We start from the raw sequence: 17,402 nt of genomic DNA on the forward strand, positions 1-17,402 counted from the left end.
AATTAAATTGGTGATGAAGGTGCATCAGGCTTAGGTTCTGCTTTAGCAAATTGCATTAATCTCTCAAATTTGACACTACTCCTTTCGTAAAAACAGTTTATTTGTTTTGGATTGTGATATTTTTAATTATAAAAACTAATTAAAAACAATAAAGCTCTTTTTCTTTTTCTTTTTATTGTGCTTGCTTTTTTTTGTTCTTTCTTTGTTAATTTAGCTCATCATTTTATTTTCAACTTTTGCTTTTATTATTTATTTCCTATTATTTCATATTTTTTCTTCATTTTTTCCTTCTAATTAACTATTTAATGATATATTTTTTCTTCAATATTTAAAAAGGTATAATAAAATTGGTGCAATTGGTGCATCATGCTTAGGTTCTGCTTTAGCAAATTGCATTAATCTCTCAAATTTGACACTTGACCTTTAGTAAAAATAGTTTATTTGTTTTGGATTGTGATATTTTTAATTATAAAAACTAATTAAAAACAATAAAGCTCTTTTTTCTTTTTCTTTTTATTGTGCTTGCTTTTTTTTGTTCTTTCTTTGTTAATTTAGCTCATCATTTTATTTTCAACTTTTGCTTTTATTATTTATTTCTTATTATTTCATATTTTTTCTTCATTTTTTCCTTCTAATTAACTATTTAATGATATATTTTTTCTTCAATATTTAAAAAGATTTAATGAAATTGGTGATAAAGGTGCATCAGGCTTAGGTTCTGCTTTAGCAAATTGCATTAATCTCTCAAATTTGACACTTGATCTTCGGTAAAAACAGTTTATTTGTTTTGGATTGTGATATTTTTAATTATAAAAACTAATTAAAAACAATAAAGCTCTTTTTTCTTTTTCTTTTTATTGTGCTTGCTTTTTTTTGTTCTTTCTTTGTTAATTTAGCTCATCATTTTATTTTCAACTTTTGCTTTTATTATTTATTTCCTATTATTTCATATTTTTTCTTCATTTTTTCCTTCTAATTAACTATTTAATGATATATTTTTTCTTCAATATTTAAAAAGGTATAATAAAATTGGTGCAATTGGTGCATCAGGCTTAGGCTCTGCTTTAGCAAATTGCATTAATCTCTCAAATTTGACACTTGGGCTTGAGTAAAAAGAGTTTATTTGTTTTGGATTGTGATATTTTTAATTATAAAAACTAATTAAAAACAAAAAAGCTCATTGAATTTATTTGTTTATTTTAAAATTTACACAAATTTATTTAAAAATTTTTAGCTCAATAAATATATCATAAAGATTCAAATTACTTAGCAAGTGTCGTAAATCAAAAAGATTAGTTGTCTTTAATTTCTATTGATAAACAACTGGTGAAAAAAGGATGAATAAATATAAAATTTTTGAATAGTATTATATATTTTATTATATAATATTTTGAAAGAGTATTTTTAACCTAAAATATAAATAGATAGATAAATAGAATTTATTATTGATTTTATATTTATAAATATCATTCATATTTTTGTAAGTAAATAAATTATTTGTAAATAATAAAAAAATAAAATTTACTTAAATAAATTAAATCCTAATAAGTAAAGCCTCTGGTTTCTCCAAAAACAATCAAATAATTTGAAACTTTTAGTGTAATATTACATCCTATTAAATTATATAAATGCCAAACTTTTATATGCCAGTTATATTTTAATCTTAAATATTATCCATCAATCATATTTCTATCCTTTTTTTATTTATCATGATTAATTAGATGCCATGATTTAAATAAAATCTCAGCGAGAAATCAAGTTTTACTTTTTATTTTAACTTTATTTGTTTTAATGTTTTTTTCTTCTTTTTTTCTCAAATTTGTAATTTATCTTATGATCATTTTTTTCATTTTATATTTTTTAATCATAAAATAATTGTTTTTTAAATTATCATTTATTCATTCAGACAATACAAATTTGATTTTTTATTTAATAATATTTAGAGTAAATTAATGAATTTAAAAGCCGTTAATATTGAATTTGGCTTTTTATAAGCTTATTTCATATCAAGAATTTATGTAATTTTTTTTTAATGTGGTATTATAAATTTTAAAATGCTTATCTTATTTTTTATTATAAAATATACTGTCAAAGTTAAAAAAAATATTGTAAAAATATATGCTTAATATAACCCTACTAAATATAAATAAATTTAAAATCAAATCTATTAAAAAAGATCCAAAATTTAATAATAAAAATTAATAAGTAGAATGATAACCTTGATTTTTTGAAATAAACTTTTATTTCTTTTTTATTTAATTGATTATTTTTAAATTTATTGATAAAAATAAAATAGAATATTTAATTTAAGTTATTATAGCGTATTAATTTTTTTGAGTAACTTTCATATTTTATGAATAATTCTTAAAATTCATTTTATTAAACAAAATAATTTTTTTATAAATAAGAAATAATATTAAACAATAATTAAAATTAAGAAATTATTTTATTTAATTATTATTTGAAGAAATAAAAGAAAATTTTGAAGGAAGAACAAAATATTAAATTTAAATTGATAAAAAATGAGAAAATTGATAGATAGAAATATTGATAATAAGCGATTGTTTGCTGTTTAAAACATTCATTTCTATATTAAATTATTAGATAGAAAAGTTGATATATGAATGTCAAAATTTATCAGATGAGCAGTTTGAATAAAATTTATATAAATGCAATAATAAATAGGGAACTAAATAAAGATGAAAGTATAGTTCTAGCATGTAATTACAAATTTTAATTATTTATAGACTTATTCAAGATCCAAATAAAAATAAAGATAAATAGATATATAGATATATAATGAACCAATAAATTTTAGATAGACAGACACACCCAAAAATAAAAATAATTATTGGAGTAGTTTATCATAGCGGCTAAATAAATTAAAGCAATCATAAATTTTATGATAAATCTTGAGAGATAAAAAGATGCAATGACTTTTTCAATTAAATTAGATAATAAGCAAGCAATATATTTTTAATGATTTTTGAGTTTATTAATTAATTATATATTATTAATGGCATGAAATGGAGTAATTATATAAGAAAGCAAAAAACCAATTTATCAAATTTTGAATTAATTATTAAATAGAATTTTTGTTAAGTATTTATAAATATTTTTAGAGAGGTTGTGGTCATCAGTAATGAAGCCAATAAATTAATCAAATAATTTATTTATTTATAATTAATTATACAAATATTTTTATAAGGTGGATGTATGAAATAAATGATATAAGCTAGTGGATGATAAATGCATAGGTAAGTAAAAATAAATAATTATATAAATTAACAAATATATTTATAAATCTCAAATGTTAATTGACTTAAAGAAAAGAAGAAAAGAATATCTATATATATATATCTATCTATTTATAAATCTATCAATGTATCTATCTATCTGTGTATTTAGTTATTTATCTATTAAATTCTTTAGTTATTTCAATCACTCTTAAGTTCTTATTAGATTTTTTCTTTGCTTTAGTTGATTACATATTATTATTTCAGTTTTGAGCAAGCAAATCAATGAATTAATAAATATACAAATGAATGAAGGAATTAATTATTAATTGATTGGCTTGCTATTTTGTTTTTGTTTGATTGTTTGTTTCTTTGTTTGTTTGTTTGCTCTTGATTAGCTTTTTTGTTTGTTTATTTATTTATTAATTTATTTTAAGTAGGTGAAGAAGAAAGAAAGAAATTAATTAATTAAGTAATTAAAAAGTTCAAAAAGTGAGTATTGTTAATAAAAATATATATCTTTATTAGTGAATGAAGAATCAGGAATTTAATAACTCAGCTCAAAAATCATCAACCTACAAATTACCAATAAAGAAAAATAGCATGGGTTCCACGAGTAATTAAACGGCAACATTTAATACGAGTGCAAGTTTAATAAGCAAAGATACTTCTTTTTTAAAGCAGAGTAAAATGAGCAAGTTTTTTTTTTAGTTTAGTCGAGAATTTTTGGGTTTAGGTTTGATTGGTATCTTTCATTTTGGATCAGTTTTTGTTATATTTAGTTGGATGTTGGATATCATCTGCCAAGCGCAAAAATTTTTTATTTACAAGGGAAATGTATGCTAAAGCTTATTATTTTATACAATAGAAATGATGTTCAATTAGCAGTCGTAGCAGGGAACAGATTTGCCACTGATAAATTCAAATACTATTTCAAGTTTTATGAATAGACCATTTTCGGAGGATACTCCAAATTAAATGAACAAGATTGAAGGGAAGAAAACGATATTTAATAGAAAAACAACTATTTAGTAAAAACAAAATCAGCTTTAATAGCAACAAGTATAGCAGCAGACTATTTAAAATTCCAATTAGGGTGCATCTTTGTCTGTTTTGCAGTCAGGACAGGCTCTTCCAAAGCTTAAAATATAAAATGATAGTGTCAACAATGCAGCAAATTAAAATTTAGGTGAATCTTCGACAGCTGAAAAAGCTGTTGAAGAGCAAGAGCGCAAAAAGCCTCAAGGCTTTGTAGAAAAGATTAGGCAACTCAAGAATGTAAATGCAAAATAAGTAGAAAACGATTAGTAGCAAAATATCAATGTGAACAACAGCAAAGTAAATAAACTACAATCACCAGCGACCACGATGGCTTTCAGGTCTTTGAAGCATAATGAAGATATCCAATTATATCTAAATAATTATGAAGACCATGAAGAGGAAGATGAAGAAGAAATTGAATATAAAATTAATAGAGAGGTAAAAAAATAAATAAATATTATTATTTATAACTTAAATGTATCAACCCAATAAATTATTCATTCATTTACTTAAAGCTCCAAATGCCAAACCTTGATTAGCATACTTATTTCTACTTTATATCTCTTTTTAAATTTAATTAATCCATGTGTTGACTTCGACAAATAAATGCATTCATGGTTCAGTCAAATATATTAAAAAAAAATAGTGTCAAGCCAAATCGATTAAAAATTATATCAATAAGCGGATTGCTCAAATCATTTATTTAGTTTTTATGAAGCTTGCTTTGCAATTAAAATTATTTTAAATGACTAAAAAAATTAAAAAAACAAACAAATCGAGTTTAAAAAATTTAAAATAAATATATAAAAGGATACTTAGTTTTCAGACGAATCAGCAAATAGTCCAAATAAATCAAATAAATTCCAGCTCTCTTCTTCAGATGCTAGCAATGGACTCCAATCAACAAATGGCAAATCTATAAATTTATTGCAGCAGAAAAAAGAAAATTAAGCAAATACTTAGCAGTAAGAAGAATTAATCTCTGTGAACAATAGCAATGCTAAAAATATAGATTTCTATAAAGATGAATCAAAAAATAATCAAGAAGAAAAAAAAACATTTAAAAACGACCAAGATCAAATCATTTAGACAAAAAGCATCAGAGAGAGATTCTCCTTACCAGAAAAACCGAAAGATTCTCAAATACCTCCAATAAAAGAAATCAGCAGAGCTAATAGTCAAAAAGATAATTCCACTTCACAGTCACCTTCGATACTTGCTCAAAGCGAGCTAGAAAATTCAAAAGCCGAAGTAATAAACCAAAATTTAATTAATTAGAAAAAAATATAATTTGAAGCTTAAAATTGATTGAAAGAATGATTTATCTATTCCCTATTAATTAATTAGGCTATTTTTTAGTAAGTTTAAAAAAGAGTAATTCACTCCTAATTTTTCTTATTTAAATCGTATTACAAATTTAAACTTCAAGATTTACTTTTCCAAACAACTATCAAAAAAAATAAACAGCTTAACAAATATTTAAATAAATTAATTAATAATTGACCACCTCTATATTCAAATCTCTCAAATTATTAATAGGCTTCTCTATAAAAAATTGTCAAATGGAAGTCAGGCGATTTCATAGGTGCAGGAAGCTTTGGTCAAGTATTTACAGCCATGAACTGCAACACTGGAGAAATATTTGTCGTCAAAAAGATCATGGTCCATGGTCAATCGAAGTTAGACAAAGAATTTTTGGATGAATAAGAAGTACCTATTTTTTTCTCTCCTTTTAAAAATAAAGATTTATTAATTATTTTAAATTATTTTATTAAGCAGCTAAAAAATTTTTTTGGCTGAAAAATATTTTCCGTTTTCAATATTTTTTACAGGATATTTTTTAGCACTTAATATTTGAAAATGATTAAAAATTAATTACGAAATAAGATAAAAAAATCTTATTTGTTGTTGAATTTAATGAAATAATATTTGTTAATTCTTTCTTTGTACAATGAAAAACACAAAAAATGTGGCATTTATTTAGAATTGATTTAGCTTTTACAAATTTGCTTTAAATTAAAAAAAACAATTTTTTATTATTTTAATAGAAAGAACTAAGGATCATGCAAACATTATCTCATAAACACATAATTTAATATAAAGGACATGAGAGATAATAAGATTGCTTGTGTATATTTTTGGAATACATGAGCGAAGGAAATATTGATTAGATGCTGAAGAAGTTTGGGCCTTTGGAGGAATAGACAATTAAGGTTTATGCTAGACAAATATTAAGTGGAATTCAATATCTCCACTCACAAAAAGTGATACATAAAGATATCAAAGGCGCTAATATACTTGTTGGATCAGATGGCATAGTTAAGTTATCTGATTTTGGCTGCGCTAAGTAATTAGAACTCACTTTAAATAGTAACAAAGAAATGAATAAAACACTAAAGGGCTCGGTTCCTTGGATGTCTCCTGAAATAGTAACCTAGACTAAATATGATACAAAGGCTGACATTTGGTCATTTGGTTGCACAATACTTGAAATGGCTCAAGCAGAAGCTCCATGGTCAAACTATTAGTTTGACAATCCGATTGCAGCTATAATGAAAATAGGTCTTAGCGATGAAATCCCACAAATCCCAGAAACAATCTCTCCTGACCTCAATCAGTTCATCAGAAAGTGCTTGCAGAGAGATCCTTCTAAAAGGCCAACTGCAACTGAGCTTTTAAACGACTCTTTCTTAGCTGAAAATTGAAACAAAAACAAAAAAGCTTCCTCTTTCCCTGAAAAAAATCTTATTCTCTCTCGCCTAAATTTTGTCCACAAAAAAATTTGTTTAAATGAAATTTGCTTAATTAATTTAAAGTGAAACTAATATTTTGCTTTCTAAAACTGCTCCCTAATTTATTGATCAATTAAATAATATCATGTAATCCTATTTATAAGAAATCTCTACAAACCTTGCATGGACCAATTTAATTTAATTGGTTAATCAATAAATTTATGAGCTATCAACATCAATAAATGTTAAAAAAACACCAATAAATATATTAATAAATAAATAAATAAATAAATAAATAAATAAATAATAACTAGGATATTTATAATAACATAACTAGCTTTGTAGTCTGTCTGTTCACACAAAGCAAATAACTTACAAATGAATGATTAAATAAATATATAATATGAAATTAAGAAAATAATAAAGACAATTTCAAATAATTACTACTTATTTATGACAACAACAACAACAATAACAACCATAATAACAACAATTACAATATAAATAAACTCATTTAATAAATAAAATTAACTTTAAATAAATTTGTTTACTTACTATTTATTTTTATATTTTATAGCACTTCCTCAAATTTCTAAAAATGTCATTTTACTTTAATTCGTTTTTGTTTTTACATGTTTTTATTGAATATTTTATCAATTTAAAATAGAAATTACCAGATTTTAAATAATAATATAAAAGGTCTTACATCAGTTAATATATTAATATACTTTTATAACTAATTAAATTTCCATAAACTGCTATTCAATATTTTTGAAAATAAAAAAAAATTAATGATTTGAGAGAAATAAATAACATTTTTAGAATCTAGAAGAAGTAAATATTTACTTTTAATTAATATTGTATCAATTAATTTTTATTAATAGCAAAGTTTTTAAGCTCTTCACTTTAATCATTTTAATTGTTGTTGGTTCTCAATGTTAATCTGAAATAGTCTTTAATGTATGTATATTTGATATATTAATATTATTATTTTCAAATCTAAATTATCATTTATATTTATTCAATTTTATTTATACAAATAATTTGTGGGTAATATACTAGAAGGGAAGGGTCACCTAACCCTTATGGCATTTCTACTAGCCTTCCATGATTTTGCTATTAAAAGTAAAATTTGATTTATCTATGAGGTTTTATTTAAATCATGGATTCTAATTAATCATGGTAAATAAAAAAAGGATAGAAATATAATTGATGGGTAATATTTGAGATTCAAATATAACTGGCACGTAAAAGCTTCGAATTTATATAATTTAAAAAGATATAATATAACACTAAAAGTTTTAAATTATTTGATAGTTTTTGAAGGAACAGGAAGGTCTGTTTAAGAGGAATTAATTTATTTAACTAAATTTTATTTTTTTATTTTTACATATAATTTATTTACTTACAAAAATAAATATGAATGATATTTATAATAAAAAACAATAATAAAATCTAATATATTTTAGGTTAAAAAAACTTTTTCAAAATATTAAAAAATAAAAAAACCTTTTATATTCAATTATTAAAACATTTAATATTTATTCGTCCTATTTTCGCCATTTACTTATCATCACCAATCTTTTTAAAAGACAACTAATCTTTTTGATTTAAGACACTTGCTTATTACTTTGAATTTTTAAGATTCATTCATTGACCTAAAATTTTATAATAGATTTGTGTAAGTTTTAAATAAATATCAAAAATAATAAGCTTTCAATTAAAAATTATTTCTTAAATTAATAAATAAATAAATAAATAAATAAAATAGCATAAGTGGAATAAAAAAGATAAAAAATAAATCAAATAAAAGATAACAAATAAATTCAAATAGCTTTTTTGTTTTAAATTAGTTTTATAATTCAAAATATCACAATCTAAAACAAATAAACTGTTTGTACCCTAGTAAAAGTGTCAAATTTGAGAGATTATTGCAATTTGCTAAAGCAGAACCTAAGTTTGATGCGCCTTCATCACCAATTTCACTGTTACTTTTTAAATATTGAAGAAAAAATATATCATTAAATAGTTAATTAGAAGGAAAAAATGAAGAGAGAATATGAAATAATAAGATAGATTAGTTCATAATAAAAGCAAAAGTTGAAAATAAAATGATGAGTTAAATAAACAAAGAAAGAACAAAAAAAAAAGCAAGCACAATAAAAACAAAAAGAAAAAAGAGCTTTATTGTTATTAATTAGTTTTTATAATTTTAAATATCACAATGAAAAACAAATAAACTGTTTTTACTCAATATAAAGTGTCATATTTGAGAGATTAATGCAATTTGCTAAACCAGAACCTAAGCCTTATGCACCTTCATCACCAATTTAATTGTAACTTTTTAAATATTGAAGAAATAATATATCATTAAATAGTTAATTAAAAGGAAAAAATGAAGAAAGAATATGAAATAATAAGATAGATTAATTAATTATAAAAGCAAAAGTTAAAAATAAAATGATTATTTAAATAAACAAAGAAAGAACAAAAAAAAAACAAGCACAATAAAAAGAAAAAGAAAAAAGAGTTTTATTGTTTTAAATTAGTTTTTATAATTAAAAATATCACAATCCAAAACAAATAAACTATTTTTACTGAAGGTCAAGTGTCAAATTTGAGAGATTAATGCAATTTGCTAAAGCAGAACCTAAGCCTGATGCACCTTCATCACCAATTTAATTGTCACTTTTTAAATATTGAAGAAAAAATATATCATTAAATAGTTAATTAGAAGGAAAAAAATGAAGAGAGAATATGAAATAATAAGATAGATTAGTTAATAATAAAACAAGAATTGAAAATAAAATGATGAGTTAAATAAACAAAGAAAGAACAAAAAAAAAAAGCACAAAAAAAAGAAAAAGAAAAATGAGCTTAATTGTTTTTAATTAGTTTTTATAATTAAAAATATCACAATCCAAAACAAATAAACTCTTTTTACCCAAGATCAAGTGTCAAATTTGAGAGATTAATGCAATTTGCTAAAGCAGAACCTAAGCCTGATGTACCTTCATCACCAATTTAATTGCCACTTTTTAAATATTGAGGAAAAAATATATCATTAAATAGTTAATTAGAAGGAAAAAATGAAGAAAAAAGATGAAATAATAAGATAGATTAGTTAAAAATAAAAGCAAAAGTTGAAAATAAAATGATGATATAAATAAAAAAAGAAAGAACAAAAAAAAAAAAAAAGCAAGCACAATAAAAAGAAAAAGAAAAATGAGCTTTATTGTTTTAAATTTGTTTTTATAATTAAAAATATCACAATCCAAAACAAATAAACTCTTTTTACGAAAGGTCAAGTGTCAAATTTGAGAGATTAATGCAATTTGCTAAACCAGAACCTAAGCCTGATGCACCTTCATCACCAATTTAATTGTAACTTTTTAATATTGAAGAAATAATATATCATTAAATAGTTAATTAGAAGGAAAAAATGAAGAAAGAATATGAAATAATAAGATAGATTAGTTAATAATAAAATTCAAAAATTGAAAATAAAATGATGAGATAAATAAACAAAGAAAGAACAAAAAAAAACAAAGCACAATAATAAAAAAAAGAAAAATGAGCTTTATTGTTTTAAATTTGTTTTTATAATTAAAAATATCACAATCCAAAACAAATAAACTGTTTTTACTAAAGGTTAAGTGTCAAATTTGAGAGATTAATGCAATTTGCTAAAGCAGAACCTAAGCCTGATGCACCTCCATCACCAATTTTATTCCTACTTTAAATATTGAAGAAAAAATCTATCATTTTTTAGTTAATTAGAAGGAAAAAATGAAGAAAAAAGATGAAATAATAAGATAGATTAGTTAATAATAAAAGCAAAAGTTGAAAATAAAATAATGAGTTAAATAAAATAAGAAAGAACAAAAAAAAAACAAGCACAATTATAAGAAAAAGAAAAATGAGCTTTATTGTTTTAAATTAGTTTTTATAATTAAAAATATCACTATCCAAAACAAATAAACTCTTTTTACCCAAGAAAAAGTTTCAAATTTGAGAGATTAATGCAATTAGCTAAACCAGAACCTAAGACTGATGCACCTTCATCACCAATTTCATTGCCACTTTTTAAATATTGAAGAAAAAATATATCATTAAATTTAATTAGAAGGAAAAAATAAAGAGAGAACATGAAATAATAAGATAGATTAGTTAATAATAAAAGCAAAAATTGAAAATAAAATGATGATATAAATAAACAAAGAAAGAACAAAAAAAAACAAAGCACAATAAAAAGAAAAAGAAAAATGAGCTTTATTGTTTTAAATTTGTTTTTATAATTAAAAATATCACAATCCAAAACAAATAAACTCTTTTTACGAAAGGTTAAGTGTCAAATTTGAGAGATTAATGCAATTTGCTAAAGCAGAACCTAAGCCTGATGTACCTTCATCACCAATTTAATTGCCACTTTTTAAATATTGAGGAAAAAATATATCATTAAATAGTTAATTAGAAGGAAAAAATGAAGAAAAAAGATGAAATAATAAGATAGATTAGTTAATAATAAAAGAAAAGTTGAAAATAAAATGATGAGATAAATAAACAAAGAAAGAACAAAAAAAAACAAAGCTCAATAAAAAGAAAAAGAAAAATGAGCTTTATTGTTTTAAATTAGTTTTTATAATTAAAAATATCACAATCCAAAACAAATAAACTATTTTTACTGAAGGTCAAGTTTCAAATTTGAGAGATTAATGCAATTTGCTAAAGCAGAACCTAAGCCTGATGCACCCATTGCACCAATTTAATTGTCACTTTTTAAATATTGAAGAAAAAATATATCATTAAATAGTTAATTAGAAGGAAAAAATAAAGAGAGAACATGAAATAATAAGATAGATTAGTTAATAATAAAAGCAAAAATTGAAAATAAAATGATGATATAAATAAACAAAGAAAGAACAAAAAAAAACAAAGCACAATAAAAAGAAAAAGAAAAATGAGCTTTATTGTTTTAAATTTGTTTTTATAATTAAAAATATCACAATCCAAAACAAATAAACTCTTTTTACGAAAGGTTAAGTGTCAAATTTGAGAGATTAATGCAATTTGCTAAAGCAGAACCTAAGCCTGATGCTCCCTTTGCACAAATTTTATTCCGACTTTTTAAATATTGAAGAAAAAATCTATCATTAAATAGTTAATTAGAAGGAAAAAATAAAGAGAGAATATGAAATAATAAGATAGATTAGTTAATAATAAAAGAAAAGTTGAAAATAAAATGATGAGTTAAATAAAAAAAGAAAGAACAAAAAAAAACAAGTACAATAAAAAGAAAAAGAAAAATGAGCTTTATTGTTTTAAATTAGTTTTTATAATTAAAAATATCACTATCCAAAACAAATAAACTCTTTTTACCCAAGAAAAAGTTTCAAATTTGAGAGATTAATGCAATTTGCTAAAGCAGAACCTAAGCCTGATGCACCTTCATCACCAATTTCATTGTCACTTTTTAAATATTGAAGAAAAAATCTATCATTAAATAGAGTAAGTTGCCATACAAATTTATAAAAAGCGAATTTTTTATATAGATTTTTACATTTTATAAAAGTAAAATTTTAAATATTTTTTAAGAATTTTTTTTCATCCCAGGATTGTAAAAAATTTTTCAAAATTTATTTTTTTCAAAAAAAATGATATGTTATAAGAATAAATATACTGTGTAAATAAGTTATTTCAAATTTTGCATTTTGTGAATTAAACCTTTCTAAAAACTCAAAAATAAAGCTGTTTTAAACTAATTTAGCTTTATTTATTATGTTATTAAGATATATTACATTTCGCCTTTTATAAATTAAATAGGCATTTAACTTTAGTTAATTAGGAGGAAAAAATGAAGAAAAAATATGTAAATAATAAGATTAATTAATAATTAATAAAATTAAAAAATAATGAAAAAGTAAGAAATCATAATAAAAAGAAAAAGGAAAACAAATCAAATCAAATAAATTAAAAGAGCTTTAATGTTTTAAATTAACTTTTATAATTAAAAATATTACAATCCAAAAAAAATAAACTGTTTTTATTTAGTGTAAGTTTTAATAGCAAAAAATGAAGAATATATATCAAATAATAAAAAATGAATAATAAATAAATAATTAAAAATTGAAATGAAAATTAAGTTAAAATAGCTAATAAATTATTGTTTTAATAAAAAATCAATAAATAATTATGATAATTTCTATTATAAAAATTATTTATTTAAATAAATTGAAATTTAAATATATAAAAAATATTAATAATAATAAAAGTAATTTTTTTAATTAAATATACTTCAGATAAATATCGATAACCTAATGAGATAAAAGTGAAGAGCTTTTAAACTTTTTTTATTAATTTATATAAATTTAAAGGATATTAATAAAAAAATTAATAATTACTTCATCTAAATCATAGTAATATTTAATCTATTATATCATTTATTTTTCTTTTCAAAGATATTAAATAGCAATTTATGAAATTTAATTAATTAATTATAAATGGATAAAAAGAACAAATAAATTTAATAATTAATTATCATATTAATTTATATATTTGATTTTATTAAGAGATATCACAGAAAAATTAATTTAACATTCACTATTTAAACTTAATATTTGCATTTAAAACAAATACTTAAAAATATATATAGTAGGAATTAAAGATGGCCGGTCAGTTATTTATTTAGTCATATTTGAAAAAATTATAGTAGTTAATATTAAAAGTTTTGATTGTTTTTGACTAAAACAGAGGGCTAGTTTTAGAGATATTCATTTATTTATTTATTTAACTAAATTTAATTTATGAACTCTCATTTATTTAATAAGCTATCTACTAATTTACCAAAATAAATATGATATTCATAAATATAAATATAAAAGAAAAATAAATCTATCTATCTATACTTTTGATTAAATTATCTTATTACAAAATATAATATAAGAAAACATATTATTTTCAACTAGTCATATATTTAATATTTATACATCCTTTTTCATCACTTGTCTATCACCAGAAAAGTATTTTAAAGGCAACTAATCTTTTTGATTTACGACATTTTCTTAATTATTTTTATTCATTGAATTACTTCATGTTTCTATATTATATTAAATTATATAGAATAAAATTTTTGAATTAAAAATTATATTTTTAAATAAAAAAATCATTAACAAAATAAAAAAGAAAAAGATAATTAAATCTAATAAAAAGCTAATAAACAAATTAAAAGTTTTAATTGTTTTAAATTTATTTTTCTTTATAAATATCACAATCCAAACAAATAAACTGTTTTTACCCAAGATTAAGTGTCAAATTTGATAGTTTAGTGCACTTTGCTAAAGCATTTCCTAAGCTTTAAGTACCTTAATTACCAATTTAATTGTAACTTTTTAAATATTGAAGAAAAAATATGTAATTTGTAAATTATTTAGAAGGAAAAAATAAATGAAGAAAAAATATGAATTTATCAGAGATGAATTAACAAATAATAAAAGCAAATGTTGAAAATTAAAAATGAGTTAAATTATGAAAGATAGAAGAAATAAAAACACAAGTACGTACAATAAAAAGGAAAAATATTAATAAATATAATAAAAAACTAATAAACGAATTAAAAGAGTTTAAATGGTTTAAATTCATTTTTATAAATAAAAATATCACAATCCAAAACAAATAAACTTTTTTACCCAAGGTCAAGTGTCAAATTTGAGAGATTAGTGCAATTTGCTAAAGAAGAACCTAAGCCTGAAGTACCTTAGTCACCAATTTAATTTCCACTTTTTAAAAATTGAAGAAAAAATATATAATTAATAAGTTATTTAGAAAGATAGAAGAAAAAACACAAGTATAATAAAAAAGAAAAAGGTTAATAAATCTAATAAAAAGCAAATAAACGAATTTAAAGAGTTTAATTGCTTTAAATTCATTTTTATAAATAAAAATATCACAATCCTAACAAAACAAATAAACTGTTTTTACCCAAGATCAAGTGTCAAATTTGAGAGATTAATGCAATTTATTAAAGCACAACCTAAGCATGATGCCCCACTTGCACCAATTTAATTGTAACTTTTGAAAAATTGAAGAAATAATATATAATTAATAAGTTATTAAGAAAGATAGAAGAAATACAAACACAACAAGTACAATAAAAAAGAAAAAGATAAATAAATGTAATAAAAGCTAATAAACAAATTAAAAGAGTTTAATTGTTTTAAAATCATTTTTATTAATAGAAATATCATAATCCAAAACAAATAAACTGTTTTTACCGAAGGTCAAGTATCAAATTTGAAAGATTAGTGCAATTAATTAAAGCAGAACATAAGGCTGAAGTACCTTAATTACCAATTTAGTTAGTACTTTTTATATATTGAAGAAAAAATATCTAATTTATAAGTTATTTAGAAATATAGTAGAAATAAAAACACAAGATCAATAAAAAAGAAAGAAAAAGATTAATAAATCTAATAAAAAGTTAATAAACAAATTAAAAAATTTTAATTGTTTTAACTAGTTTTTCTATAAAAATATTACAATCCAAAACAAATAAACTGTTTTTACCTTAGATAAAGTTTCAAATTTGAGAGATTAATGCAATTTGCTAAAGCATAACCTAAGCCTGATGCACCACTTGCACCAATTTAATTTTTACTTTTTAAATATTGAAGAAAAATATTTAGAAAGATAGAAGAAATATAAACAAAAGTATTTACAATAAAAAAGAAAAAGATTAATAAATCTAATAAAAAGCTAATAAATAAATTAAAAGAGTTTAATTGTTTTAAATTCACTTTTATTAATAGAAATATCACAATCCAAAACAAATAAACTATTTTTACCGAAGATAAAGTGTCAAATTTGAGAGATTAATACAATTTGCTAAAGCAGAGCCTAAGCCTGATGCACCACTTGCACCAATTTAATTGTAACTTTTTAAATATTGAAGAATAAATATATAATTAATAAGTTATTTAGAAAGATAAAAGAAATACAAACACAAGTAAGTACAATAAAAAAGAAAAAGATTAATAAATTTAATAAAAAGCTAATAAATAAATTAAAAGAGTTTAATTGTTTTAAATTCATTTTTATAAATAGAAATATCGCAATCCAAAGCAAAGAAACTGTTTTTACCCAAGATCAAGTGTCAAATTTGAGAGATTAATACAATTTGCTAAAGCAGAGCCTAAGCCTGACACACCACTTGCACTAATATCATTGTAACTTTTTAAATATTAAAGAAAAAATATATAATTAATGATAAATTATTTAAAAAGATAGAAGAAATACAAAAACAAGTATGTACAATAAAAAAATAAAAGATTAATAAATGCAATAAAAAGCAAAAAAACAAATTAAAAGATTTAATTGTTTTAAATTCATTTTTATAAATAGAAATATCATAATCTAAAACTAATAGACTGCTTTTACCGAAGATTAAGTGTTAAATTTGAGAGATTAGAGCAATTTGCTAAAGCAGTTTCTAAGTATGAAGTACCTTAATCACCAACTTAACTGTAACTTTTTAAATATTGAAGACAAAATATATAATTAATAAATTATTTAGAAGGAAAAAATGAAGAAAAAATATGAAATTATCAGAAATGAATTAACGAAACATAAAGTCAAGTGTTGAAAATAAAAAATAAGTGAAATTTTGAAAGATAGAAGAAAAAAAACGCAAATACAATAAAAAAGAAAAAGATTAATAAATCCAATTAACAAATTAAAAGGGTTTAATTATTTTAAAATCATTTTTATAAATAGAAATATCATAATCCAAAATAAATAAACTGTTTTTATTAAATAAAAGTGTTAAAAGGAAAAAATATATTAAAAATATCTAATAAATTTAAAGTTTGTAAAGTGAAAAAAATGACTAAAAAAATAATTTTTATAAATAAATTTTTGAATAGAATATAATTGATAATTTCTATTAGAAAAATAATATTTTTAATAAACTGAATAATAAATATATAGAAAATATTAATAATAATTATAATAATAATATTTTAAAATTAATTATACCTAAGATCAATATGGAGAGCCTAATAAGATTAAAGTGAAGAGTTTAAAATCTTTTTTTATTTTTAAAAATAAATTGAAAGTTAATAAGAAAAAACAAGAAATTACTTCTTCAAATTTTTTATAATATTTAATCTATTACATCATTTATTTTTTTTTTTCAAAAATATTGAATAACAATTTATGAAAATTTAATTAATTATAAGTAAATAAAAAGAACAAATATATTATATGAATTTATAAATTACAAAAAAGATAGTGTAATTAACTTTGATTATTAAATCTTAATATTTCTATTTAAAATGTGTAGTTAAAAATAAAATAGGAACTATAGATTGGATATTAAGGATAGTGAGAATGCGAACTC

General features: G+C 20.9%; 4 protein-coding genes across 4 annotated transcripts; 2 read left to right on the top strand and 2 right to left on the bottom strand. All coding sequences in view use genetic code 6, as the record gives it.

Moving 5' to 3' along the window:
* Positions 1-2,620: 2,620 nt before the first annotated feature.
* On the top strand, positions 2,621-2,916 carry TTHERM_001502009 (hypothetical protein; the record flags this gene model as incomplete). The annotated part of the gene is made up of 2 exons (XM_012800243.1): positions 2,621-2,720; positions 2,777-2,916. 2 exons carry the CDS (start codon positions 2,621-2,623, stop codon positions 2,914-2,916), a joined length of 240 nt encoding a protein of 79 aa, XP_012655697.1.
* An 851-nt stretch (positions 2,917-3,767) lies between these two features.
* On the top strand, positions 3,768-6,982 carry TTHERM_01502010 (plant dual-specificity MAP kinase kinase family domain protein; the record flags this gene model as incomplete). The annotated part of the gene is made up of 5 exons (XM_001029452.2): positions 3,768-3,921; positions 4,105-4,715; positions 5,088-5,528; positions 5,817-5,987; positions 6,326-6,982. The coding sequence occupies 5 exons, from the start codon at positions 3,768-3,770 to the stop codon at positions 6,980-6,982; spliced, it is 2,034 nt and encodes a 677-aa protein (XP_001029452.2).
* A 1,204-nt stretch (positions 6,983-8,186) lies between these two features.
* Positions 8,187-8,543, bottom strand: TTHERM_001502011 (transmembrane protein, putative; the record flags this gene model as incomplete). Its single annotated transcript, XM_012800244.1, has 1 exon — positions 8,187-8,543. The coding sequence occupies one exon, from the start codon at positions 8,541-8,543 to the stop codon at positions 8,187-8,189; it is 357 nt and encodes a 118-aa protein (XP_012655698.1).
* A 39-nt stretch (positions 8,544-8,582) lies between these two features.
* TTHERM_001502012 (kinase domain protein, putative) lies at positions 8,583-17,182 on the bottom strand (the record flags this gene model as incomplete). Its single annotated transcript, XM_012800245.1, has 22 exons — positions 8,583-8,667; positions 8,911-9,000; positions 9,260-9,349; positions 9,608-9,697; positions 9,954-10,043; positions 10,308-10,397; positions 10,656-10,745; positions 11,002-11,091; positions 11,348-11,437; positions 11,695-11,784; positions 12,043-12,132; positions 12,389-12,478; positions 14,304-14,393; positions 14,695-14,784; positions 14,987-15,076; positions 15,280-15,369; positions 15,572-15,661; positions 15,850-15,939; positions 16,145-16,234; positions 16,442-16,531; positions 17,039-17,088; positions 17,144-17,182. The coding sequence occupies 22 exons, from the start codon at positions 17,180-17,182 to the stop codon at positions 8,583-8,585; spliced, it is 1,884 nt and encodes a 627-aa protein (XP_012655699.1).
* Between the last annotated feature and the right edge of the window lie 220 nt (positions 17,183-17,402).

The sequence above is a fragment of the Tetrahymena thermophila genome, assembly GCF_000189635.1.
Source record: "Tetrahymena thermophila SB210 genomic scaffold scf_8254372, whole genome shotgun sequence".
NCBI lineage: Eukaryota > Ciliophora > Oligohymenophorea > Hymenostomatida > Tetrahymenidae > Tetrahymena > Tetrahymena thermophila.